This window comes from Ursus americanus, chromosome 1, assembly GCF_024610735.1.
Source record: "Ursus americanus isolate L20-20 chromosome 1, mUrsAme1.1.p, whole genome shotgun sequence".
NCBI lineage: Eukaryota > Metazoa > Chordata > Mammalia > Carnivora > Ursidae > Ursus > Ursus americanus.
The window spans coordinates 103,028,332-103,052,849 of record NC_142127.1 but is presented as its reverse complement, the minus strand read 5'-3'; the positions used below and the strand labels follow the sequence as shown (position 1 = coordinate 103,052,849).

Sequence of the window (24,518 nt, the reverse complement as noted above, 5' to 3'; positions counted from 1 at the left end):
AGCTTAAAGCGGGCAAATTTTTTTACATACTTTCTTACAATACACAAAGTTAAAAAATTAACAAAACACAAGGAAAGAGAGTAAGAAAGTAAGGGAGAAAAAAAAGTCGATTAAGGTGTAGATGGGAGAAGAGGGAAAGAGAAAATGAGAAAAAAAGTAAGAAAAGTCCCAGATAGAGGACACCTGAGAAAGAAAGATAAAGAGTGAAATGAGAAGAGAAGAACGAGGGAAAATGGGAGGAGTAGCTGGAAGCGAAGGATGGAGCCCAGTGTCACTCGCCCACGGAGCAGCCTTGCCTGGACAGAGCCCCTCCGAGCCCTGGTCCCCCGCAGCATCTCAGCTGCGACTCCAGCTTCCCCGCTGCGGCCCCTAGGTCCCACCCCCGCGCGGCCCCAGCATCCCCGGAGCCCTGACTGTCCGCCAAGGTACACTTGGTCTCCAGGCTTCCTTCCCCGGAGACTGCCCGCAAATGGCCTTGCAGTGGTGAGTGCCCTTCCTTGACGCAGACCTTGAGCACTTATGCAATGTTCCATCACAGTCACACAATGTGCTCGTTGATCTCGACGGTGTGGAGGGGGGATTCGGAACACTTGGGGTTTGGGGAAAAAGTTACACCAAGAACTAGATTTGGCTTATAAATGAATGGCTTCAAATCATGTCTTAGAATTCTTCAAGCAAAGGAACTTGGGACAAAGAACCCTCTTGGGTGAACTAATCTGATCAGCTGTGATCAGAAGTAGAAGGTAACAAGTTACTGATACCGGCAACATAGTCATCTTCAAATGTTCAAAACGTAAGAAGACGAAAGGCTCTTCACCACCATTCTGGAACCAAGCACAGTTTGGAGGAGACGGTGGCTGAGGGCTGGCTTCGTGTCCTCCTCTCCACGAGTGCTCATGGTGGGGGCATTTCTGTGCTGCTCAAAACACAACGGCCAAACCAGGTCTATGTCCCTTCACACCCCCACTGGCAGAACTGGGAGGGGTGCATCTTTAGTACCCCGAGAGCCAGTGACAACACGGGTTCCATTCACTGTTACGAGTTGTTCAAGGAAATGGTCCCAAACCACCAACCACGAGATGCATCCTTCTCTCCCTCCTTCTTGTGCCCTCGCTTTAAGAGCCTGATCTCCCAACACTGTGAGGAACCGATGTTTGTGGGGGGTGGGGGGGCAGAATTCAAGAAAGCAGTTGGTCTTACATTGTTTACACCAACGGATTGGCCCGTTTACGGTAAATTTCATGTTCATTACAAGAGATATTCTGCATCCACGGAGTAAACCATGCAAGTTTAATGACTCTTTCTCTTTAAATGCGAACATTAGGCTCACCTGTTCAGGTAAAATTACCAGGCTGAAGGAAGATCATTATACTATATGCTGCACCTTTCTAAAATTACAGCCTTTAAAACCTGCATTATTTGCTAACTGTGGGTTTGATATTTTCCAGTTGTTGTACAAATACATTTTGTCAACCTGTTGAAACGTAGCCATGGGTATGATGCCAAAAGTCTTTAATGGCTTGAATAGTAACTTATCAAAATCAAGGAATATCCTTTTGACAGCTTATTATAAAGTCCTTTATTTTATATGAATTTATGCCTTAGGAAACGTCCTAGATAAGCCAAGGTTTGGAGTGAGGATATGAATAAGAGGTACAGGTCCCCATGGGGGTTGAGAGACTGCAAACAGAGCTGAATCGCCCACACCGTGCAAGGGTCAACAATTCTGGGTGTAAATGATTTGATTTTCTGTTTTGTGGTTTTCCCTTTTCAAGAATCATCACTAAATCTACACTGAGAGAAAATATTTTATTTTCACAAAACTGAGAAAGGAAAAAACCCTGTGTGTGCACGCACAGAACATGGAGTTAGGGATTCTGGTAAGTTCTCCTAGGGCTGTTTAGTAACCTTGCCTACAGAGACTCATGGCTTCTGCAGAGAGCCACTGAAGAGGAAAATTATTCCCACCTGCAGAAAGCAAGCAAGCTCTAAATGAAAACCAAGTAAAAGAACAAAGATACCTATTTACTCAATTAAGAAGAGTCAAGTCAGGTTACTGAGGTACCCTGTGGCGAAATGGCACAGTTCCCATTTCCCGTGTCAGTCACCTTAATGGCTGGAGGTGGACTCAAGACAGATTTCTAGAAACATCTAACGAACCCCTGCTTTGGCATATCCAGCTCCTCGGTCTGGCACACAACATTGAACTCCCAGTTCAGAATAGAACTTTGAGATTTTCCTATTTGATGATTCTGAGACCATCTACACACCAAAAACCTGAACTTTGAGGTTTTCCTATCTGATGATTCTGAGACCATCTACACACCAAAAACCTGAATCCAGAGGATAACGCAAGGAAGCAAAAACCCTGGTTCTTAACCGTGTTCTCTTAGGCATATTATCATTTGCTTAACTGTGTCAGCTTCATAATGGACAATATCAAGTGATCATTCTGGTAGGAAAAATCCCATCCTTTCAAATATCACTAGGCTTCGAGATCCATAATGGGAAGTACACAAGTGCATAAACCACGAGCTAACGGCCCTCTTGGGCATCAGGCAGCGGAGCGCGCCCACCCCGGCCGCGGTGACGCGTGCGCCACAATTACCTGCGACGAGCCAGGGAACTGCAGGACGAGCCCACCACCAAATCTCTCCAGGTAATTAATGCCTTCTGGCCAGCACGGACGCTCACTGACGGGGACCCCCTCGGAGCGTGCAGCCACACCCAGACGGGCCTGGGAACCCGCACGCGGTGGCCACGCACTACCCGCCCTCGATGCTCCACATGTGTGCTTGGCGGCAAAGGACGTGGAATACCTTAAATATTATCAAACGTCGTATCATTAAACAGAAATTAGACAGAAACAGGGGAAGCCTCAGGATCGACTGGGAGTTCAGATGCTCTAAATGGCTAATACGTCCATTTTTCACCTGAAGCCCTCTCCAAATGCAGTTTTGCTATTAAGCAAAACCCAAAGAAAGGTAATCAATTCCAACTAAAAAGCACTTATCCTGGGATGATGGTGTGCAAGGCACTTCAAACCCCTGGCTGCCTGCCAAAACCCAGACAACAGCCATCAATGTTTCTGACTATCCGAGAGCACAGGGGCCATGCATAATTGACTAGAAGATGGGCTAAAACTGTGCCCAATCAGTGTGTGATCAAAAACGCGTGGAATATTCAGCACCACTTGATTACACGGAGGCTTGTCCTTTCTCTCTCCTCATGAAATCTCTTCAAGGTCCAGAGTACTGTAATAAGATCATTACTGTCGAGCGCTACGAATCGCAGGCAATGAGTCTTGGGATAGGAAGTCATACTTCACAAGCTCCCCTGGTCTCTCTCTCTTTTTTTTTTTTGTATTTTACTGCATGCAGAGGCAGCAAGGCGACGAGGTGGCAGATAATGATCACATCACTGTGTGGCAACTAGAAAGGCACTTTTAAAGAAAAAGCAGAGAGAAATCAGCTTAAGAGAAACTAAAACATTTTCCCTTTTGCTTTTTCCCCCTTAAAAAAATTAAATAGAATTAAACTGTGTGCAGTTCTCGCTCTTCATGAACTCTGATATAATGTCATTGAATTTAACCATTTGAGAGATTTTCATATCGCAGCAGAGCCCATTACCCCACAGACAAATGGCCAATTTTCTCCATGTCCCGAGTACAAAAGAAGCCCTTGATAAGTTGTGTGTGTGTGACTGGCAATGCCCGCCATGGGGCTCCCAGGGCCTGCTGCTTTCATCGGTGATGACACCCCGGGCTCAGGCCTGGCGCCTACCGCACGGCTCCGACGGAAAGGGATGCACTTGAAAGCGGGAGGGCATTAGTGCAGATTACTAAGCAAACAGTTTACCTCACACCCCACCTGCTCCGGACCCACTAACACACGGCAACAACACGGAGCGTGCCACGATCAGACCCCGCAAGCTCGCGAGGCAGACATTTGATTAATACTTGAATCCAGCAAGGCGGGGCTCGAGCAAATGGTGGGGGGCTTCATCCACCACTTCCGTCCGCCTTCCATCTTCAAACTGTGTCACTCCCCTCACCCCCTCCAAAAAGGGTATCATCCTCAGAACGAACATAAAAACATGGATTCGTCGTGTCTGAGTTAAACATCCCTATCTAAGTTTTAAGAAGTTTCAAGAGTGATGTCCCCTTGTCACAGACAGGAGACAGCCTGTCCTCGAGTCCGGCATGTCCCAACTGTCTGCAGGGTGGCTGATGCAGTGACTCCCAAGTCTCCCTGGAATGTACTGGAGTGTGCACGCACACACGAGAGTTTGCCAAGAAGCTGCACCACCACAGCGGTCCTGAGGTCAAAAGTGGCAAAGGGATCACTACTTCTGAGTTTTTTTTTTTTAAAGATTTATTTTTTATGTTAGAAAGAGACTGCCCTCCTCATTAAGGAGGGCACGTATTGCATGGTGCACTGGGTGTTATATGCAAATAATGAATCTTGGTTTACATAAAAAACTAAGCATATACTGTATGGTGACTAACATAACATAATAAAAAATTATAAAAAAAAAAGAAAAAGTGTGCGCACGCATGAGTGGGGGGAGGGGCGGGAAGGGGGAAGCACATCCCCTCCATTGAGTGCGGAGCCCAATGCCGGGCTGGATTCCAGGACCCTGAGATCACGACCTGAGCCGAAACCAAGAGTCAGAGGCTTAACTGACTGAGCCTCCCAGGCAGCCCATTGCTTCTGAGTTCTTAAAGGCCACGGCGGGGAGTGGCAGGCGTGGCCCCGCCTAGCGCTCCTCCTCCCGCCCAAGCCCCCCGAAGTTCTTGCCAGGTGGCCAGCATGAGTCCCAGAGGCCGGAGGCAGACCCCAAACTCACATCACCTGCAAATCTTGGGCAATTAGTTCACTGAACCTTGTCCCTCACCTGAGAGAACCGACACAACAGTGCCACCTGCCACCACCACCACCAGGTTGTCTGGAGGCTGCAGTGAGGTCACGTTTAAGCGTGGGCACCGAATCAATCCTGGTTTCCTTCCTTTACACCTCATGACATGTCCTAACAAGGGACCCAAGGCCCAGGGAAAGGTGTGGGGAGAGCGGACATGGTCTGAGTGACCGAGTCCGTGGAGTATCTTCTTCCTTCAGGGCACAGGAGTGCACATCCCAGCCCAGACAGGAACAGGGAGTCACAAGGTTGTATGGCTTGAATGTTTATGTCCTCCCAAAATTCATCTGATGAAGCCTACGGTGCTGGAGATGGAAATGGTGGGAGGGGACCAGGGTTGATGTGGAGCGGGCAGGGCCTTCACGATGCACTTAGTGGCCTCACAAGAAGACGAAGAGTGAGCGTGCACATAGAGGAAAGGCCACGAGGACACCCTGGAGGGTGGCCTCTGCAAGCTGGGAATCAGGTCCTCGCCGAGAACTAGATGGGCCTTGCCTTGCTCTTGGACTCGCAGCCTCCAGAACTGGGAGAGATAAGCTTCCACCATCTAAGCTGCTAATCTGTGGCTCCATCATGGCCTCAGCTGACTAAGACACAAGGTGCATGCGAATTTTACTTGTACTTCCCATTTAGCAAGTTGTTTTTACAGACCTAGCTTTGCACTCGGTCACCATCTTTATTCCATTTTGTTTTACATCCTTAGGAATGAAGTCCCCTAGACATGTGTGTTTCACTACTGCCAGTGCTGTGATCCTCAGCTAGAATCTTCCAGGGGCCAGTACGCCCTGGGGTCCTCTGGATGGACGCGTCTGGTGCAGAACGCACCCGCATCTGAGGCCCCCGCAAGGCCGAGACACAGGAGGGTCAGACACATTGTCACATCTTTCTTCTGAACGTTACAGTTTCAATTTGCCTCCTGTACTTTTTGTGACAAACTACACGTAGCGAAGTAAAAGTATAAAAAGTACCCAAGCGACCAGAATGGCCAGGAACGCCCCCGGCGGAACCGCGCTGGCCCTGCCTGTCCTGGCTCCGGAGCCCTGGTCAAGCACCATGCAGCACAGAGGGGTCTCCGTTTTCTCACAGACGTAAGTGGTAATCAAACATCCTGACAGCTCTGACGTTCTGCGAACGTCAAGAATAGGACCCTGAGGGATTATCTTCAGGTGACTCAGTGTCCCCAACTACACAGCATTCCAATCCCAGGGAGCCCAGAAGGAAACGTGCCGTCTCTCGGTCTGGTGACGGACCCTGGAGGCTGTGGGCAGCTCATGCCGACTGAGCCCCACTGCACAACAGCATCCCGAAGTCCAGGGAAAGCAGAGCCACTGAGGTCTGTCCCATCCCTGTCCTTTGGGACAGGCACCTTGAAAGGAGCTTGCACTCTTTGCAGTGAGCCCATCCATGCATGCAGATGGCACGAGACCCTGGGACCCCCGCGCGGCCTTCTAACGAGACTTTTCACCGTTCCCTTTCTGGAGCAGCGGAGATTTCCTTCTCTACGTAGCAGGACGCGAACGAACGGCTCGCCTCTGCAGAGCCTCCCCCGGCCCCCATGTGCCGGGGTGCCTTGGGGTCCCTGCAGAGGCTGCTCGGCGGCTGCGGCCTGTTTACGGACGATGTGTGCGCTTCACCTGACGGTGGGCATCCTGAAGGCAGGGGTCGCCTCCATCACTTTGACAGCCAGCAGGTGACCAGTGCACTTGCAGGGAACTCAATCTAACTCTTTAGTTTGTGTGTACTTGAAAAAAAACCTATCAGAAACCCTTCTGTTGTTGTCGACGCATCATGACGGGGGTCCTCTGTTCCGGCTCCTCCTGCTGTGGTCAGCTCATCTGTGTTTATTTCTGACCCGCCGACTTCCACAAAGGAGCCGTGGGCGCCTCCAGCCCGTGTGTGTGGGGAGGACTGGACCCTGCAGGACGGCTTTTGAGTCCACCGTGCCCCCTCTATCATGTCAACGTCTAGAGTAAACCCAGAGCTACTCAAATCCAGCAAGTCTGCTCTCGCGGGAGCTGGAGTTACAACCTGAGAACTCGCTTTGGAAAAACGACCTGGTTTGTGGGGGGCAGCAAGTCCCTCTGAAAACGTGGGGTGTCCTTTGATTTCCAGCTCAAGAGCGAAGGAATCCAGCCACCCTGGCTCCCTTCTCCGAGTTCTGAATCTGAGGAGTATCTTCCAGGAAGAAGTTCAAACTCTCGGTTTTTCACAATCACTCTGATTAACTGCTCGACTCAACGATTCAGATGCACTAACTACTTTAATAATGAGGGAGTTCAGTTAGGAAGTCCTTATTGTTATAAAAGATGGCTGGTGATTATGGAGTCTTTGTGGAGTCGATTACGGAGGCTTCTCGTTCCCTCTCTTTTGACTCAGGGCAGCTGCCAAAATTAGAACAAGGAGCAGACACGAGGGGTGCTGCTGGAATGTTCTTGAAGATTAAAAGGAGGAAATTCAAGGTGATGTGTGCTGGTAATGCCTGCTCGGGTTTCATAACCACCCTCCCCAGCCACCTCCAAATAATACGAAATTAAGCGAGAAAACTGCACAGACAGGAAACAAACCGGGAAGACAATTCCTTGGCCCTGACCCCATGCTTGGCCGCATGTGCCGTCACGGGCAACACGGAGTGACTGGCGTGTTGGCTGTGGCCAAGGAGAGAGGAGGGACGAGAGCATCATGGCAATACGACACTTCCGTAACAAAAGAAACACACTGCCCCCCCCACCATGTGTGAAATCCCCAAATGACCCCGCGATGCCCCAAACTGCACAACAGTCAATACAGCCCAATGGTCACAGACTACTGGAACTTCTACTGCCCCCGGATCTTGCTTTCTTGTAACCCTAGGTGTGCGGGAACGAGACTGAACGATGCGCGCACGGACCTTTCTTTCCTCCCCGGACTGCCTTCCAAAACCTCACCTCACGAAGAAAACATCTTTCTTCTGAGGTAGGAGCTGAACTAGCTGATCAGGAACAGCAACAGCTGTTTCGTTCGGAGGAGCTAAGTGAAGGGGGAGACGGAACTCCGTTTCGCAACAAATTCAGTCACCACCACTGGGGTTTTAAGTGGTGCACGGAGGACGTCTGATGAAAACGTGATGCCTTCTGCGGCGTTTTATTAAGTGAGAGAACCGTACGTACTCAGGGTGCGGAAGATAGAGCTCGGCAGCTCGTGACCTTCCCCTAACTCTTGTAACTCAGCGCTCCTCCGTCCGGCTTCACCACGACCCACGCACGCCTTTCACACCTGGGTGAAAAAGGTAGGCCGGCCCTTGGGGCTGACCTTTGCCACTGGACTTAATGAAATTTGTAAACAGGCTCAGGCCTCGCCTCTGATTGCTTACTGAGTGCAGCTGGGATGGGCAATTCTTTTCTTTTTTTTATCCTAACGGAGAGAGGCCATTTGTGACTTTTCTTCCACAAGATATTTCAATATCCATCCAGGATCAACCATACATTCTGGGTTGTATAAAGACCCAGAATGAACAAACCAAGGGATCAGGATAAGAAGGATAAAATAAATTCCCTTCTGAGACCTTTGGAACAAAGCACTGTGAACCCAAGGGGACGGGGTGGGGGGAACAACGGGATTTCTGCATCCCTCTTATATAATAAGATTGGGTAAATCCAGACTGGCTCTGCATTTTTAAAGAAAGATCTTTGCTACACACCTTCTAGATGTTATGATCCATATAAAAGTCAGTATCTTTACATGGAATCTGAGAAATATCAAGGAAGCTACTCTGTCTGCCCCACTCCTAGATTCAAAAGCCGCTCCACATACCTCAAAGACTTGATTTTTGCCTGGTGGAAAGAGTTTGAGGCAGAGAATCAAGAGACAGTTCTGTCACCTACCAGCAACCTGACCCTGGACAAGAAAGCCACTTAACCTCTCTCTACTTCCACCTTTTCACTGGGGAAACAGGGAAATTAACACCTGATGCAAACTTGCATGAATGTTATAAAACTAACGAGACCCACCAGATTTGGGACCACAGAGAATGCAGGGCTTCTTTGTTTCATTTCTGCAATGGTAAGCTCACTACTGGACCCTGGATAAGAAGACGCCTAGATAGTATCTCGATTCAGAGACAAGCCCAAACATGGCAAGTCCTTAAAGATCTGCATTGTTCCCACTGTCCAAGGGTTTCTGGGCACCCGCCCCTCAACTTGGTTCTGGGAGCTAGTGCCCTTCCAGAGCCGAGCTCCACTCCAGCCAGTGCTATGGCCACTGCAGGGGACAAGGTGTCCTGCCTCTTACAAAGTTTTCCTTCTAATATCTGAACCAAAATCCATCTCCTTGAAGCATCTACCCATCGGTCCCAAAGAAATCCACCTCGGCCCCCCAGGACAGGTGAGTTCACATGCCCCCCAGGCCCCTGTCCTTACCTACAGCTCTTCTAGGTACTTCAAAGATTCCCTCCACGTCATGGGCTTCAGTCCCCATGCCCATGCTTCCTGTCCACATCCGAATTGACCTCCATTGGTCTATCATCATCGTACAGAGCCCAGATCTGAACATACGAGGTTTTCCTAAATGTAATTAATTCTGAGCAAACCAAATCCAATTTAAAATCAAGATCACCAATATTTTAATATCCAATGTTCTCAAGGGTCTATTAAATAGAAGTACAAGTAGAAATGGGATACGTGATTTATTTTTTTTTAAATGTAACGACCACCTGCACTTTTTTTATGGTACAGCTAGAGGATGTTGGGTTCTATGAGGCTCGCTCTTCTCCAAACTAAACTCACTGAGAAAGTGTCCTATTCCTGCCCAAAGTTAGCTTCAGAAAGCAGCCCTGGGAGCAACGAGGCAACCATCCCCTTTCTGGAGCACTCTGCTTTCAATGACATATGAAGATATTCTCACAAAGTCAGAGCTCACTGCCCTAGCTTGTACCTCACACTTCCTCCACACCACAAGGAGGGGGCTGGATTATTTTTTTTATTCTTTTTTTCCCCCTAAAGATCCATACATTTATTTTAGAGAGAGAGAGAGAGAGAATGCACACGTGTGCACACATGCGAGTGGATGGAGGGGCAGAGGGAGAGAGAATTCTGAAGCAGACTCCCCACTGAGCACGGAGCCCAACTCGGGGTTCGATCCCAGGACCCTGAGATCATGACCTGAGCTGAAATCAAGAGTCGGCTGCTTAACCAACTGAGCCCCCAGATTTTTGACTCTTTAAATGATACTAACAGTTCTGGATAAGCCCAGTGACTGGCTTGATCACCCAGACATCTTCTCCAGTGCTCACACATATACATACACACCTAATCAAGTTACGACGTTAGAACTCAAAATATCTATAAAGGCAAGGAATTGCTATGTTTCTACTTATAAAGATCACAGTTTCTGCTTCTATAATTTACCAGAGTCACTCCATTCATTTTAAGTCATACATATAATCAAATGACTGTTCAACCTAAGCTAGGTTATAGCATCTGCTGCCATCAGGTGTTGAGTTTAAACACCAGTCTTCAGTGCAAGAGAACAAGGACAACTACCCACGAATGCTGGTACCGCGGGAAACTGGCTGGATGGGATGCCCTTATTTCCGTCAGGTGCACCCAGAGCCCCCGCGTGGGCAGAGTGTTTCTGGCTTGTGAGCAGCACAGATACTGAGAATATTACACTTGCAGCTCGTACTTTCTGGACAAGCATGCCACCAAGGTCAGAATCATCTGGCACCAGAATCCACGCTTGGCAGAGCGTCTAGACAACTGTGTGGCGGGCTCCCGTGTGGCGGGCTTGGCTGGGGAATGGCAAAGAGGTGCATTCGGGAAGCTCTGACCACCCCCCAGCTGGGCTCCGGCCAGGCCCCTGGGGGACAACAGTGAAGGCACGCACTTCTGCCCTCTCGAGAGGCTTCTGGTCTACTGCACGTGTGTCAGGGCCCGTGGCACAGACTTCCCCAGGGATGTCTCAGAGGCACCGTCAGAGGCATGGGCGACCACCTTGCTTCTGTGCATCTCTGCCTTGGGAGGCAGACCGTGTGGCTGGTGCCCCCTGGCTTGTGCTTAGGTTTAGTCAAAGAGGGGGGCAGGCAGGAGATCAGAGGCAGGGAGGGGAATGAAGTGAGGGTGGTCCCCCTGGATCCCTCCCCTTCTGGGTCACCACAGCCTAGATAGGTCCCTCTGTTGAAGGCCACAGCTCCTGACCGAGGCCTTGCCCAAACAGCTCTCTCTCTGGGTCCTGATAACTGGCCCCTCTGTTGCCCATTACACTCCTGGGGTTCTGCACCACCCCAGAGCTCTTCCCACACCTCCAAGACGGTCCCATGGTGAACTCCCCTCGATGACCTTGGGAGTGCCATGTTTCCCCCAGGACCCTGACTGAAGTAGCCAACTGTCAATGGAATTTTATTTTTCTTATACTCTGAAGAGGTTTGAATCTAGTCATTTGTTCCAATGGGTTATGTCAAAACCCATATAACTCCACTACTTTTCAAACATCTTCTAGAGAACTTTTTATATCTCCAATTCCAACTTTTCAGCATGAGGTCAGTCAACACAGAATACAGTGGAAGCAACCAGTCAGAGTGCCTTGCAGGAAAGATAAACAGAAATATTTTCTTATAATTAAAATTAAACAATATCCTCTGAAAATAAAACATATCCAACTAGCTTTAATTTCAAGAAGAGATGTTTAATTTAGACGGTTTACGCGGTTTACTTAAAGGAGGTAATAGCCGTTAAGACTATTACAAAATATTGTGTGTCACCGAATCGAAAATGACCTCAATTGTAGGATGTCTTATGACTTCAGAGATGTTAAAATGTGAAAAAAATGTGTACCTTAGAAATAATGAAATACAGCGCGTCTCACAAAAATGACTCATTTACTGTTTTGTATGTAAGTAACCTTTGCTAGGGAAAAATTATACATTTTCTTTTTATAGAAAATCTATTGCCTTCTTTCCCACTGGAAAGATGTCATGGCCATTGGTATTACAGACACAGTAATCTGTTAACTAGGAAGCGAGGGGCAGCTTCCCTTCTGATCACTGGTGTTGAATTTCTGGACACACGTCAACCATTACTCATCATCCATGCTTGAGGTACTGCGGTGATTTCTAATTTGGGTGTCTCTATGGTGCCTGGGAGTCTGTCTTTCTGTCTGTGTCATCACGGCAGCAGTAAGGACTTCTAATGAGAGGGTCCAAGGTGGTTTTTGAGTTGGGGATCTGTCTTAGCCTTATTATAAGCTATTGCTCAGTGCACAGGACACAATCCCAGTAACTCGGGAAACGGGCTGGGAGCTTCTCAGGTGTCCGACAAGCTCATGGACGCCTCTCGAACCTCCTTCAATTCACCGCTGGCTGACTGGGACACTGGCTCGCAGCCACAGTCCAATTAAACACGCAACCACTGATTGACTTGAAGGCTGTAACTTACAGTCTTCGCTCTGTCAGTAGGTGGGTAGCATGTAATTAGAAAGTGTAATATAGGTGTAATGTACTCACGGGTGGACCTGTGAGTCCAGCAGGTGAGTCCGGCAGGTGAGTCTGAGCACCAAGGGGTGCTTCTGAAAAAAGTTGTCAGCTAGAAACACGACATAGCCAGTAAGATGTTTACCTGTGACACGGACAGGAGGCCTTTCCCTACAGCCAATCTCGCTCTCCCCTGGGGTACGTGTGGCACGTCACCCACCCCAGTGAGGCGCCAGGCTTCTTCCTGCTTTTAACCCCAGCCTCCCGTTCGGGTGGGGCGTGGCCGCCGGTGCACGGCTGTGGCTGCGCGCTTTGCTGAAGGGGTGCTGGAGAGTCTCAGCAACGCACGGCCTCTGAGGCTGATTCCTCCCCACTGGGACGGTCAGACATGTCTAGGTGGCTGTTCTGATCCATATCGTCATTTTTCACCACTGATATAATAGAATCATCCCTATTTATCATAATGGGAGAAAATCGGTTTTTATTAGCTAAACTTGTTAGCAGGGAGCCTATGGGAGGCAACACGGTAAGAGATGTAAAGAAAGGCTCTCAGACTCTTCCCTGCGCGGCCACCGCGAGAGCCCCGGCAAGCCACCGGACACTCTGAACCTCCGAGATGCGTGAAACATGCCGCCACTCAAGTCACAGAATCACGTAAAAACAAGCTCCCTGCACATGCCATCAACTGTGTCCCTTCCTTGCTAATGCACGCACTGTGGGCTCACAGGCTCATGGCTCGATACTAGGAGGGAAGAAGCCACTTTCTCCAACACTGCAAACTGTAGTTCTGAACAACCAAGGAGAGGATTCAGAAAAAGCATGGCAGAAACAGAGAAAGAAAAAGGGCATAAGTTAGAGAATTTCTGGCGCGTGTGGAATGTGTGTGGAAGACAGACTCTTACCGTTGATGGTGTCACAACTAACAATTCATGTTAAACAACAATGCTACCAAATTTTTATTTTCCTCTGACGTATTTCTTGAGCTTGTTTATTACAACTGCATTAATTTCACGTCTCATAATGGGGGGGTGTGTGCACCCACATCTCCACTTTGTGAAACAAAAAAATGTAAAACCACCCAAAGGAGCGACTTCAGAAAGCTCCCGTCTGGCCATTACTGAGAATAAAAACTAAGGGCTCAACAAGGCAAAGGAGCACCAAGACAGACCGTGACAAGCCGTGACAACTGGAACATCAATAGAACCCACAAGACAAAAAGAGCGGGTGGACGCTCACAGAGGAGCGTTTGTCACAATGTGTTGCTGAAAGCCAGGATCGGGGCAGCTGTCTTGTAAGAATTAAGACCAGCTGATACCAGAGAAGACTCCTAGGGTAGGAGAGGCAACCGTCTTTATTAGAATGAAACAATATGGCGCACCTCCCAGCGGGAGTGGACGCTGTGGACCCAGGGTGCGGAGGGAGGGCGAGACCCACCACCTGACCGGGTGGGTGACAGGGAAACCAGATTTACCTTCTACTAGACGACAACTGCCAGAAGGTGAGAGCGCTGAGCTGCTGGAATGATCTCGAGAATCGGTCAGCGAAGAGGCGGCTCCAAGGGCCCCCGCTGGTGCCACCTCGCACACAGGAAGTACACGCGGGGACCTGACTGCTGTGCGTGTGTGGGCCTAAGGGTGTGGGACTTCCCCAGTTTGGAGAATAAAAATCACTTTGCAGGAACGCGGACCCTGACCCTGAACTCCCGGGAAACCTTACCTTCCGCGGTGCCAGAGAGCCCGTCGGCTTTGAAGTTGCTGGTACTTTTCTTTCTTCGGTGCTTCTTTCTGTTGGCGTGAGGGGAGGGGGGCGGGTCGAGCTTGGGGCTGGTGGTGCTGGAGATACTTGGGCTGGAGCACACGGAGTCGCCCAGCCCCGTGTCTGCCATGGGACCGGAAAAGGCAAAAGAACGCAAAAGTTAACACTTACAAAGTAGACTCTGCAGAAAAACGAAAGCAATGCTCCTCCAATATCCTACCAGGCCCCACAGGGACCGTATTAAGCTGAGATCACTGGACTGGAGACCCCAGAGCATCCAGTATTAAAAGTTCACGGGGCCATTTGCTCTAATGTAACACCTGCCATTAAAAAAAACCACAAAAACCACAAAAAAAGGACTTTATTTCTGGATCATCTGTAGGCTGTGGGGAATTTAAAGTTCTCCACTTCACATGATTGGTGTTCTGGAAAAGCAAAGTGAGGAGTCCATGCTTTTTACTAGTTTACTTTTCTCTTCCCACGATTACCCTGATACATTAGGAGAGAAATCAAGATGTCTGTGAATGCACATGAAGCAGGCGTCCTGGGGGCGGCTCTGCGTCCGTGCGTGCACCCTTCCACCCTCAACATCACATATGACCATGGCATCGGTTTACTGTCCGTGAAAAACGGCACGCCATGTCTCTCTCCATAGCAGACATGCCAATTACTGATTCACCGAAGCTATTTATAAAATTTTAAGGCCGGTGCACACATGTGCGAATTCACTGTGAGTGAAACTCAATTTAGTACGTCCATCTTTCTCTTTATCCAAGAGAACACCAGAGTCGTGCTTAAAAGAGCAGGGAATGAACATGGACTTCAACCAGAATGAGAAAGTCCTCCCAAAACGTGAAGAGAGGCACCATCCGAATGCCCGCAGGGCCTGAAGAATTCCGTATTTCACGACTCAGCCCCTCTGTAAACTCGAACGACACCGAGCGCTCTGCAAGGCACTCCATTCGTGCAATGAGTGTTTTTTGAGCGCCTACTATGGGCCGTTTCTCTAGGTGCTAGGGATCCATCACTGAGAAAAACAGATAAAGAATCCCTCCGAGTGGCCACAGTCCAGACGCAGCAGAAGGTAGTCAAGTGTCAGAAGAGGGAGCGGGACTGCATGGAGGCCCGGCCCCCCCAGAGTGCCTGCAGGGTAAGCTGGTGTCACCGGATGGCACCGGACCCCAGAGACCGGTCAACGGGTCCACGGAAACATGCGTAGCCCTTTTAAGGAATCTCAGAAAGAGTGACAGTTGGGTGACTCAGGGACCTTCCCTCCCGAGACCGACTAGACTTGTACCCTCCCCCGGGTCAGGCATCTGGGAAACCTCTCTGGGTAACTTTACCCCAGACACAGCAAGCAGGCCTGAGTCCCCTCTCGGCTACTTCTGTGGCTGTCCCGGGGGGGAGACAAAGGCTGGAGATGGCTGGGGATCTAAGAGGAATCTTTATTCACAAAGTCACCATTTCTTTTTGGCCCTGCCTCTCCACAGCTTGCCCTTGCTCTGGTCCCTGACCCCGGGTCTGGACCGAGCAGCCGACGTGTCTGTTTTTCCAGGATTCAACCTTCTTTTCTCAGAATTTTTTTTTTTTAACAATACTAATTTTCTAAAAGTAGCGTTTCTCATACATATTTTAAAAATACTATCCGACTGGATAGCCGATGAAAACTGCAAATATCCCAGAGAGAAGGCTGCACGTCACTGTGCGTGTGAACAGGGGCACACCATTTCTGAGGGTTCCGAGGCCGCCTGGTGTTGCTAAGGGATCTTCGGATCCGAGAGCGTTAGCTGGTCCCAAAGCACCGTTTCACAGCGTTACTCAACGCTCATACTTTAGAAGGGATTATGTTTTGTTCCCGTCAGATATTTTCTGCCCAGGTTGCAAGCCTTCATTCCCTCTCTGACCCATCCTCTCTGACTATTTGGGACCTACCCTGTGTCAGGCACGGTGACAGGTGATGGGAGAACAGCTGTCACAATGACCGTCCCCCAGCCCTACCCTTGAGGAGCCAAAGCCTCACCACGGAGGCGGACGAGGAGAATAGGCAAGGACGACCGGCCTCTGCGACGGCAGGGCTGGCCTTTTGCTCTTTCATTCTGTCCCTTGGGCATCCACTCAATTCAACGCACCATTTTCATTCCCAACCATGCGTCCTCATCCTTAGTCGCCCCACTGCTGTAATGTTCTCTCCCACACGCGCATTTCTCATCTCCGCACTAGGATGTCTGTCAGTCCTCTGGCTCTAACCGGGATGCCTACTCCCCCGGGCAGCTGCAGAGGCCCACTACCCCGGTACGAGGCTGAGCGCGGAGTGGCCGTGCCATTACCACAGAACAACCCCAGGTCCCTCCCATCACCCAGTACCTCTTTTTTAAGGCATGCAGCAATATTTCTTTGCAAGATGCTACGAATAGACACTTGGGTTACATGGAGTCATGTCCCAGCTGCCATCCACGTGGGGTGGCTCTGCGTATGTGCCCCTATTCCCTTCCAGGACTCTTTCTGTCGGTCTGTCCTGTAACTGCATGTGGCCTCGAATGCAATGGCCAAGGCACCCTGGCGCCTCACACGAGAGGGCACGCCCCGCACGCTGTCGATGCTTCACGACTGCTTTGGCTATTCATCCTGAACACACACCTTGGGCACCCGAGTCACCAGAGAAGACGTTACACTGGGAGGAGTCAAAACAGAGCCTCCAACTTGCAGACGCAGCGACGCACAGCTGCTCCCGCGGGTCGTGCAGTGACCTCGCAACAAGCGCCGGACGTACCACGTTGTCCGCGCGTCCCGCTCACAGATGCTCGGACTCGCCTACGAGGAAACTGCCCAACACTCTCGTCAAGTTCTTTGCTGAAGGGCTACGTGACGGCCACACGGACAGGTGTATTTGATAATGTTTACACAATACAGGGAAATCCACTTCGTGTTTTCTCTCCTTATTGAACTACCCTGTTTAGTCGAATCACTTTCCTTCTCTATATACACCTCAGCCTTTCTCTAACAACCTAATTCACAACCCAACCTGGGAATGACCTTAAACTCACTGCAATACTAGTCATAATTCACCTTCCTGGGGAATAAGATGATGTGTGTCTGTGTCTAGGGATCTCCCTCCATTCCAGATGCAGAAAACTGTTCCTAAAGTCATTAACAGGGACTCGGTGATTTCATTCCCAGCTTTTCTGGGTATCTTGGAATACCTGTAATTCAGAGAGAAATCTCTGACTCACTTGAACCAAGTAGATGCGTGGCATCCTTGAGCCAATGACACCCACCTTTCCCCAAGGGACCATGAACAGCCTCCCCAGCCTTCTTGTGCATGGGCACCCTTCCACACCAGCGCATCCACCCACCTGTGGCTGCCGAGTCCCACTAAGACACTGGTTCTCAGCTGGCAACCCCTGCCCAGGGGCAGCTGGTAACGTCCCCAGACATTTCTGGTTATCAGACTGAGACAGCTGGAGGTGTACAGGCATCGAGCAGGTAGAAGCCAGAGACACTGAAAAATAGCGCACGACACACAGGACAGCTCCCCAAAATCGACTGCTCTAAAACGGCAACATGGAGAGACCTGCGGGATCTGAGTTGCTCCGTCCTCGTCACCTGCTCAGTCCCCTCCTGGTCTGTCTGTGCAAACTCCCTCATGAGAGCAAGCCTCTGGGAACACTCGCTTCACCTGCTATGACCTGGCTCTCCCCCCCGGGGTGGGGGGGACACACCTCCCAGGTGACAGCACTGGCGTCCCACCCCCAGGAAGCACACAGGTGGGGGCAGCTGTCCTCCCTGCCCCTGGTGCTGCTTGCAGACCACTCCCCCTCCAGGCCCACCCCCTCCTGCAAGCTTGCTCACACCCACTGACCCCTGGCGTCTGCCCCTTCTTTGCTCACTGTTTCAGCAGCAGCTCACCCTGTCCTCACTCAGGAGTGATGACATCCAGCTCCTCCTCGGTGCTCACTTCAGTGTCTTGGCCTCTCGGGCCTCTGCCTCCGCCTCACTAAGCTCCCTCCTTCCCTCCAACCCTCACGGTCCTGACCCAGGCCTGCTCCGGGGAGCCAGCTCACTTACACCAGGACCCACACTCTGACACTCTGAGGGTTAACCTGGGGACACGCTTCTCCCTCTACATATCTTGACCATTAGTCCAACTTGACTGCCAACGTCCACCCCCGACCTGCCTGGCACCTGCACTCAGGCCCTGCTGGCGGAACACAGCCTCATGCCCACCGGGCCCGGACCTCTGGCCTGCCCTTCCATCCACTACATTTCCGGAGTAAAGACGCTCCCCACTCTCCAAGAGGCTGTATCCCACACCTCCTCTGTTCTCCTCAAATGCCCCATGCGTCATTCCGTCCCCCCACAAAGACATCATTTTTCATTTTGCTGAAGACAAAAAAACCCCCCAAAAAGCAGCAATCAGAAGAGAGCATCCTCCTTCCTGTCCCTGGTCCCCACGGACCCGTGGCCTCCTCGCCCTGGGAGCTGGATTCCGACCCCTTTTTGCCCCCAGAACGACTCTGTCCCCAGCCTTTCATACCCTCTCCAGCCTGCATCAAACGTGCTGTATTATTGTACTGTCTCCCGTTTCTAACAAAACCCTCTGTGACCCCATGCCCTTGCCCAGCCACCACCTGATTTCTGATCCTCTTTAAAGCAGAGCCCTGAGCCTCTCCCCTCTTTGCTGCTTGTGTCTGGTCACGGCTGACCCCGCTCCAGTCAAGCTCGCCCCACCAGCTGCTGCCATGCCCTCGCTGTGGCCGCCAGCACTGCCACAGCCCCATCAGTGGACAAGCCCCGGTGGGACTGCGAGGGTCTTGGCAGCACCCCACACAGCTCACAGCGCCCTCCTCTGTGGGGAAGCCACAGTGAGCTTGACGCTTGTCAGATCACAGGGAAACTTGGGAGGTGTGGGTCTTAGAAGACAAATGAGAGGCCCCCAAGAGGCTTCCCCCACTCTGGCCACTGCCCACGGCTGCCTGGCATCCAGTCCCACTGCCTTGCGTGGCAGGTGGTGCTCCCCACGTGTGACGCCCCATCACCCAGGCGTTTGGCTCCCTGTGGACGAACGCCTTCCTGGCAAGTCCGTCCCTTATGGAGGCAGGGACTTGCTTCAGCCTCTTCACCAGGACACAGCCCGGAACACATCTGGGATGAAAATGGGAGTTGTGTGCATATTTGTGGCATTAAGTTTTATGAAGAGTTGCACTCCCTTCGAGAGGTGCTCACACAGGTGGATGGCACTGTTTTCCACTGTGAGAGAGAAGCACTCGGGGACGTCGCCGTAAAAGCACCAGCGTGCAAGTTTCCAGCCGCCCGGGACCTGCTTTAAGGTGAGCATCTAACTCCGTGAACGAGTCTATTTACGCTGAGAGTATTTCCCTTGAAGAAGCCTTAAATACGCCACATACGCCGCGTGAGCGCGGACCGCCCCACGAGCCAGCTCTGGCGAGGCACCTGGGATTCATCACCGCAAAAAGGTCAAAATCCCTGCCCCACGGAGCCGATTTCTGTGAGTGAAGGAACGCCAATCTAATTCCTTGCTCAATGCCTTCATGAAAGACTGTTTTTCTGGGGCCACGCTACTTGAATAGAGAAGGAAGGGAGGGGCTCATGTTAGAGTGAGCACGTCAGCTACACGATGTAACTATGTGTTCACACAAGCGCCCCCCCACATGCAGATGGCAGTAAGGTAAGGCACCGTCTGCATGCCCCCCTTCCTGCATCGAGCTGGCCATGTGGCCGGCCCTATGGACCCCCCCTTGAGAAACAAAAATGTGACTTGGGACCACTGGTTGGGCCATCAGGACTCAGAGAATGGAAGTGTGAGCGTGACAGGGAGACAAAGTACCACGGAGTCAGGAGAAGGCTCTGGGGTGGGGTGGGGGGGAACGGAACACACGAGCCCTAACCTGGCCTCTGGAGGGAGGGATGGAGACGAGCTTTTAAGGTGACACAGGGTTGTCATAATGAAAACAGAAAAGCAGGATCAGCATTTGTAAGCCCCATAAATTCTATTTCAGACAAGGAGGAAGATGAATAAAGTAACCGATGGGCACAAAGCACGTTGGAATCCACGACTCACTTCCTACCCGCTGCCGGATCTGTGGTGCACGAGGCCCAGGACCCACCGAGAACTATCCTTGCCCGGGTTTAGAGGTGACGAGCTGGGGCGGTGACTTTCCAGGTCGCCCTGCAGGTGAACACGGAGCCCCGTCTCTCTGGTCTTCTCCCCGCCCGTGTCCATGCCTCCATACGCTCTGGCCCTGGCCCTAGGAATTTACTTCCACAGGTAGCAACACCGTGGCCACCTAGAGGCTGGGTGTCTATGGTGGGGGGGCCGTGGGGGAGGGTGTGGAACGGGGACACAAGTATTCGAGAAAACCAGAGGCACCGGGCTGGGGTCCATGGGAGAGGGAGAGCTCCGGAGTTCACGGCCGGGCGAGGAGGCTGCGTGTGCTGGGACCAGGAGGCCTGGCCGTGGGAAGGGCCCGCTGCAGCGCAGGGCACCCACCGCTCAAGGGAGCCACAGCCGTGGCACAGAGAAGGTGATGGTGACAGAGGTCAAGGAGGTGGGCGGGGAGGGGGGGCCAGGAGGGCCGTGGCGGGAGACGGGACTCGGGCGGGCCGGACTGATCTGGAGGCTGGGGGTGGGCCGTGCGGAGAAAGCTACGTTTCGAGTAGCTGGGTCCTCAGCTGCTGTATTAATGCCCCTGGCTTCCAGATCTTGAGAACTCCCTTCTTAGAGGAGTTGTTTAAATTGCTCTGGTTTAAAATATGAGCAATCAAAACGTACTAGGCTTCCATGCTGTGCTTTTCCATTTCCGACGACTCCTCTCGCCTGACAAGGTATCCCTCAAAGTGAAGAGGCCCGGAAAGCCCAGCCTCCGACGCTGTAAATGAGCTGCAGCCGCAGCCCCCGGAACGCGATCCGCGCCTCCTGACTGAATACAAATAATGCATTTTATTTTGTATCAATTACGGGGCGCCGGGACAGCCGCCGACCGCGACAGGGCCAAGTACGGGAGGGTGGACGCCAAGAGAAGAAAGGCATGCCAAATTAAAAAAGCAAGCACCTCATTACTCCACATCCAAACCGGCTTTGACGGAGGGACTCGGAGTCCCCCGGACGCGGGCGCCGAGCGGGGATGGGCCGGTCTGCTGCCATCCCGCGCGCTCAGTGTCAGCCATTAGTTCTTCCCAATCGGGCATCAATGTTCAACGCACACCCCAAAAAATATATAATATGAGCAATAATGATAACAATCTGCAGTCTCTCCAGGCTCCGGTACGTGAAGTATGAGTCAGAGACGCGCCTCACTTTTCACTCGGAGAGCTGACAAGCATGACCAGAGGGGAATAAAATAACATTCCGTTCGCATAAATATCAAGCAGCCTGCTTGAGACGGATGGCCAGGAATGTATTCTTAGCTATCATTCCGGCAGACAGGCCCAAGGACACTCATAACTTATTTTACAATCATTTAGTTTCAGCTCAAGTGGAAAACGTGACAACTTATCTCTGCTGACAAGATGCCATATCGAACCTTACAATTAACTCTCCTCCGATTATCTGCCCAGCCGATCATTAGCTGGGCCATTTCTGACGAACTGCTGCAGGGAGCTTGCCTCGGTGATAGCCGTCACTGCCAGGTGTGTAGATAGGTTTTTGATATCCTGGCTGATATTCAAATACGTGGGGCTCTATGCATGGGGCTCTCAAGGCCCTGCTGCTCGCAAGCGCCTGGAGGTGCTCTGCCGGGGGAGGCATCCTTTGGCCCGGCGCTGGAAGGGGGCGGTGCACCCCCCCAACCATATGCCAGCAACGGCTACTGCTCTTACTGCAGCTGCTGGGCCCGCTGTCCCAGCACACATCCCCGGCCTCCCCTAAGGTCAGAGGTCAGGCCCTTCCCAGACTCTGGAGGGAGCACCTCCCACCACTCTTCCTTAGTGGGCTTTGGAGAGAGGGGACATCAAGAACTTGGTGCGGGAAGCTGCCCACATGACCAGAGGAGCCGCTAATGTCTGTTAAGTTCCGACGTGTTGAAGACAGATATGAAAACCTTCAAATGCACGTTCGTAGGAAGTATGCATCTATGTAAAACAAAGGGAGCAGGAAAAAGGAGGAGGACAGGTGTGTGCATACCAGCCCTCCCTATCTCCCGCTTTCACACCCGCCCTAACTTACTCATTTGGCAGTATGAGGTAGCATATATTCCTAAAAAGCCTTTTTTTTTTTTTGTATTAAAAGAATACAAAATGATCAAAGACAGGGCTATTTGTCGGTGCTGGGCTGGGGGCAGGGGGCATCAGTTGAGGGCTAAGACCTTCTAAAAACCCAAGATGAGGTCACGTAGGAGCCAGTGAATTAAAACACATTTCCTTCGAGACAAGGCCAACATATAAAGCTCATTTGGATCTTTAAGAAGGGCTCTGTTCTTTCTGAAGCTCAGAGACATGTGCGGGCTGGTAAATAAAGAACAGGCCACCTCTGCCATCCAAGGAAATCACAACATCCCGGCCTCTGTTAAAAGGTGAGTGTGAAGTGAAGTTCAAAACCTCGCCCCTTCTCACAGTCCTTTTGACGGGAGCTTTCAACAGGAGGAGGTTTACTTGAATCCCAATCTCTGAAGATGTTTCAGAGACTGGTATATTGTCCGGTTCCCTTTGCCGCTTGCGGCGCTCACACAGAGGTACACGGTGTCAGAAGAAGGGGCAGCAGGGACACGATGGGGGTTCGAGGAAGATGACAGGTGTTGGGGGAAGGAAGAGACACCACAGTGTTAGACTGAGTTACAAAGTGGGGAGGAAAGGAATACAATAGGAGGGGCCAGAATGGACAGAAAATGTGGGGGAGAACCATCTCCTACCTGGGCCGCGTTCAGTCGCACCAAGATGTCTCTGTAAATAAAGCTGAAGTACTGGAATTGAGCTTCTTTACGTGAAGCCCTTACCTACTGAAACATGTGTCTGTGATAGCCTTAGAAATAGAAGCACAAATGCTGATCACTAATCAGGGTGCAGGAGGTGTTTTTTTTTTTTTTTTTGAAGTGATGGAAACATTCTAGAAAGGACTGTGGTGATGGCTGCACATGTCTGTGAATCTGCTAAAACTCCTAAATTATACGCTTTGAGTGAGTGAAGCGTATTGCTGTGTGAGTTTTATCTCAATGAAACTGTTAAAAAAAAGAGAAAGAAAAATGGGGGGATGGTCATTGTGTCAAGTGCTACAAAGCAATCAAATAAGGAAGACCGAGACAACGTCATAGTCCAGCAAGATGCAGGGACGGTATCAGAGTGAGGGTCAGAAAGGGGCCTGGGGACAAAGTTCAGCCAAAGTTGCCATTCACTGGACTTGGGCCCCAAACCTGAGTGGGGGTGAGGGATCAATATGACTGATGGTCTGGGCCTCCAGCCACCTGCCAGGACCTGGATCTACACTGCAGGTGAATGGCAGACCCCGGAATGTTGCGTCCTTCTCTGAGGCAGCTGTCCCAGTCTCCCCCTCTTCCCGCAGAGCACAGCATACGAATGGCCTTGCTTCCCTCAAGTCTCTCTAGCTTTCTCAGGCCGGATGGCCAGCCTGCACTGAATACCATGATCTGATCTCAGGGGATGAAATGCAGAACATGTTGTGGTCGAGTGAGGCCGACAGCCTGAGGAAGTCAATGTGGAACATGCTGGGAAGGAACATATTAGGGAATGCAAGTCAGGATTTCACACTTGAGGGTCAAAAATCAAATTGTTCTCTAGTTGATTTTTAGCGGAATTAATCCAGCATACTCTGAAAAATGTAAAGGCGCTCGGAGCAGGGCCGTTAGGTGGAAATGAAATCATTTCAAGAGATGTCTGCCTTTTCTGGCCTTCTCTCTTTTTACATAATCAGCCACCATTTCTCAAGTTCGGTGCTTATGACTAGTAACTGACAAAGAGATCCAGTTCATGTGGGAGGCTCCACTGGCTGTGCAGGCTGGGGAAGGACTGAGCATGTCTAGAGGAAAACTCAATTAGAGAAGTTAATTAAATGCACGCTCCCTTCTTCGATAATGTAAATTTCCCATCTTTAGGAATTTAGCTGTTTCTTTTTTTTTTTAATGTTTTTTTATTACATTATGTTAGTCACCATACAGTACATCCCTGGTTTCTGATGCAAGGTTCGATGATTCATTAGTTGGCGTATAACACCCAGTGCACCATGCAATACGTGCCCTCCTTACTACCCATCACCAGCCTATCCCATTCCCCCACCCCCCTCCCCTCTGGGGCCCTCAGTTTGTTTCCCAGAGTCCATAGTCTCCCATGCTTCACTCCCCCTTCTGATTACCCCCCTTTCTTTATCCCTTTCATTTAGCTGTTTCTATTAAAAGTCACATGGAGTCGAATTACCAACTGCTGCACAAGAAAGCATCCT

General features: G+C 50.8%; 1 protein-coding gene across 9 annotated transcripts in view; it reads right to left on the bottom strand.

Annotated features, from left to right (window-relative positions):
• AGAP1 (ArfGAP with GTPase domain, ankyrin repeat and PH domain 1) overlaps window positions 1-24,518 on the bottom strand; it is a 530,989-nt gene that overhangs the window by 113,951 nt on the left and 392,520 nt on the right. For 8 of the 9 annotated variants that reach the window (XM_045794054.2, XM_045794055.2, XM_087864639.1 and 5 more), the window contains one exon: window positions 14,075-14,236. The exons of the other annotated variant lie outside the window; for it this stretch is intronic. In XM_045794054.2, the coding sequence (XP_045650010.2) occupies window positions 14,075-14,236 (162 nt within the window). The remainder of the gene's footprint in view (window positions 1-14,074; window positions 14,237-24,518) is intronic. 9 annotated transcript variants of the gene reach the window in all.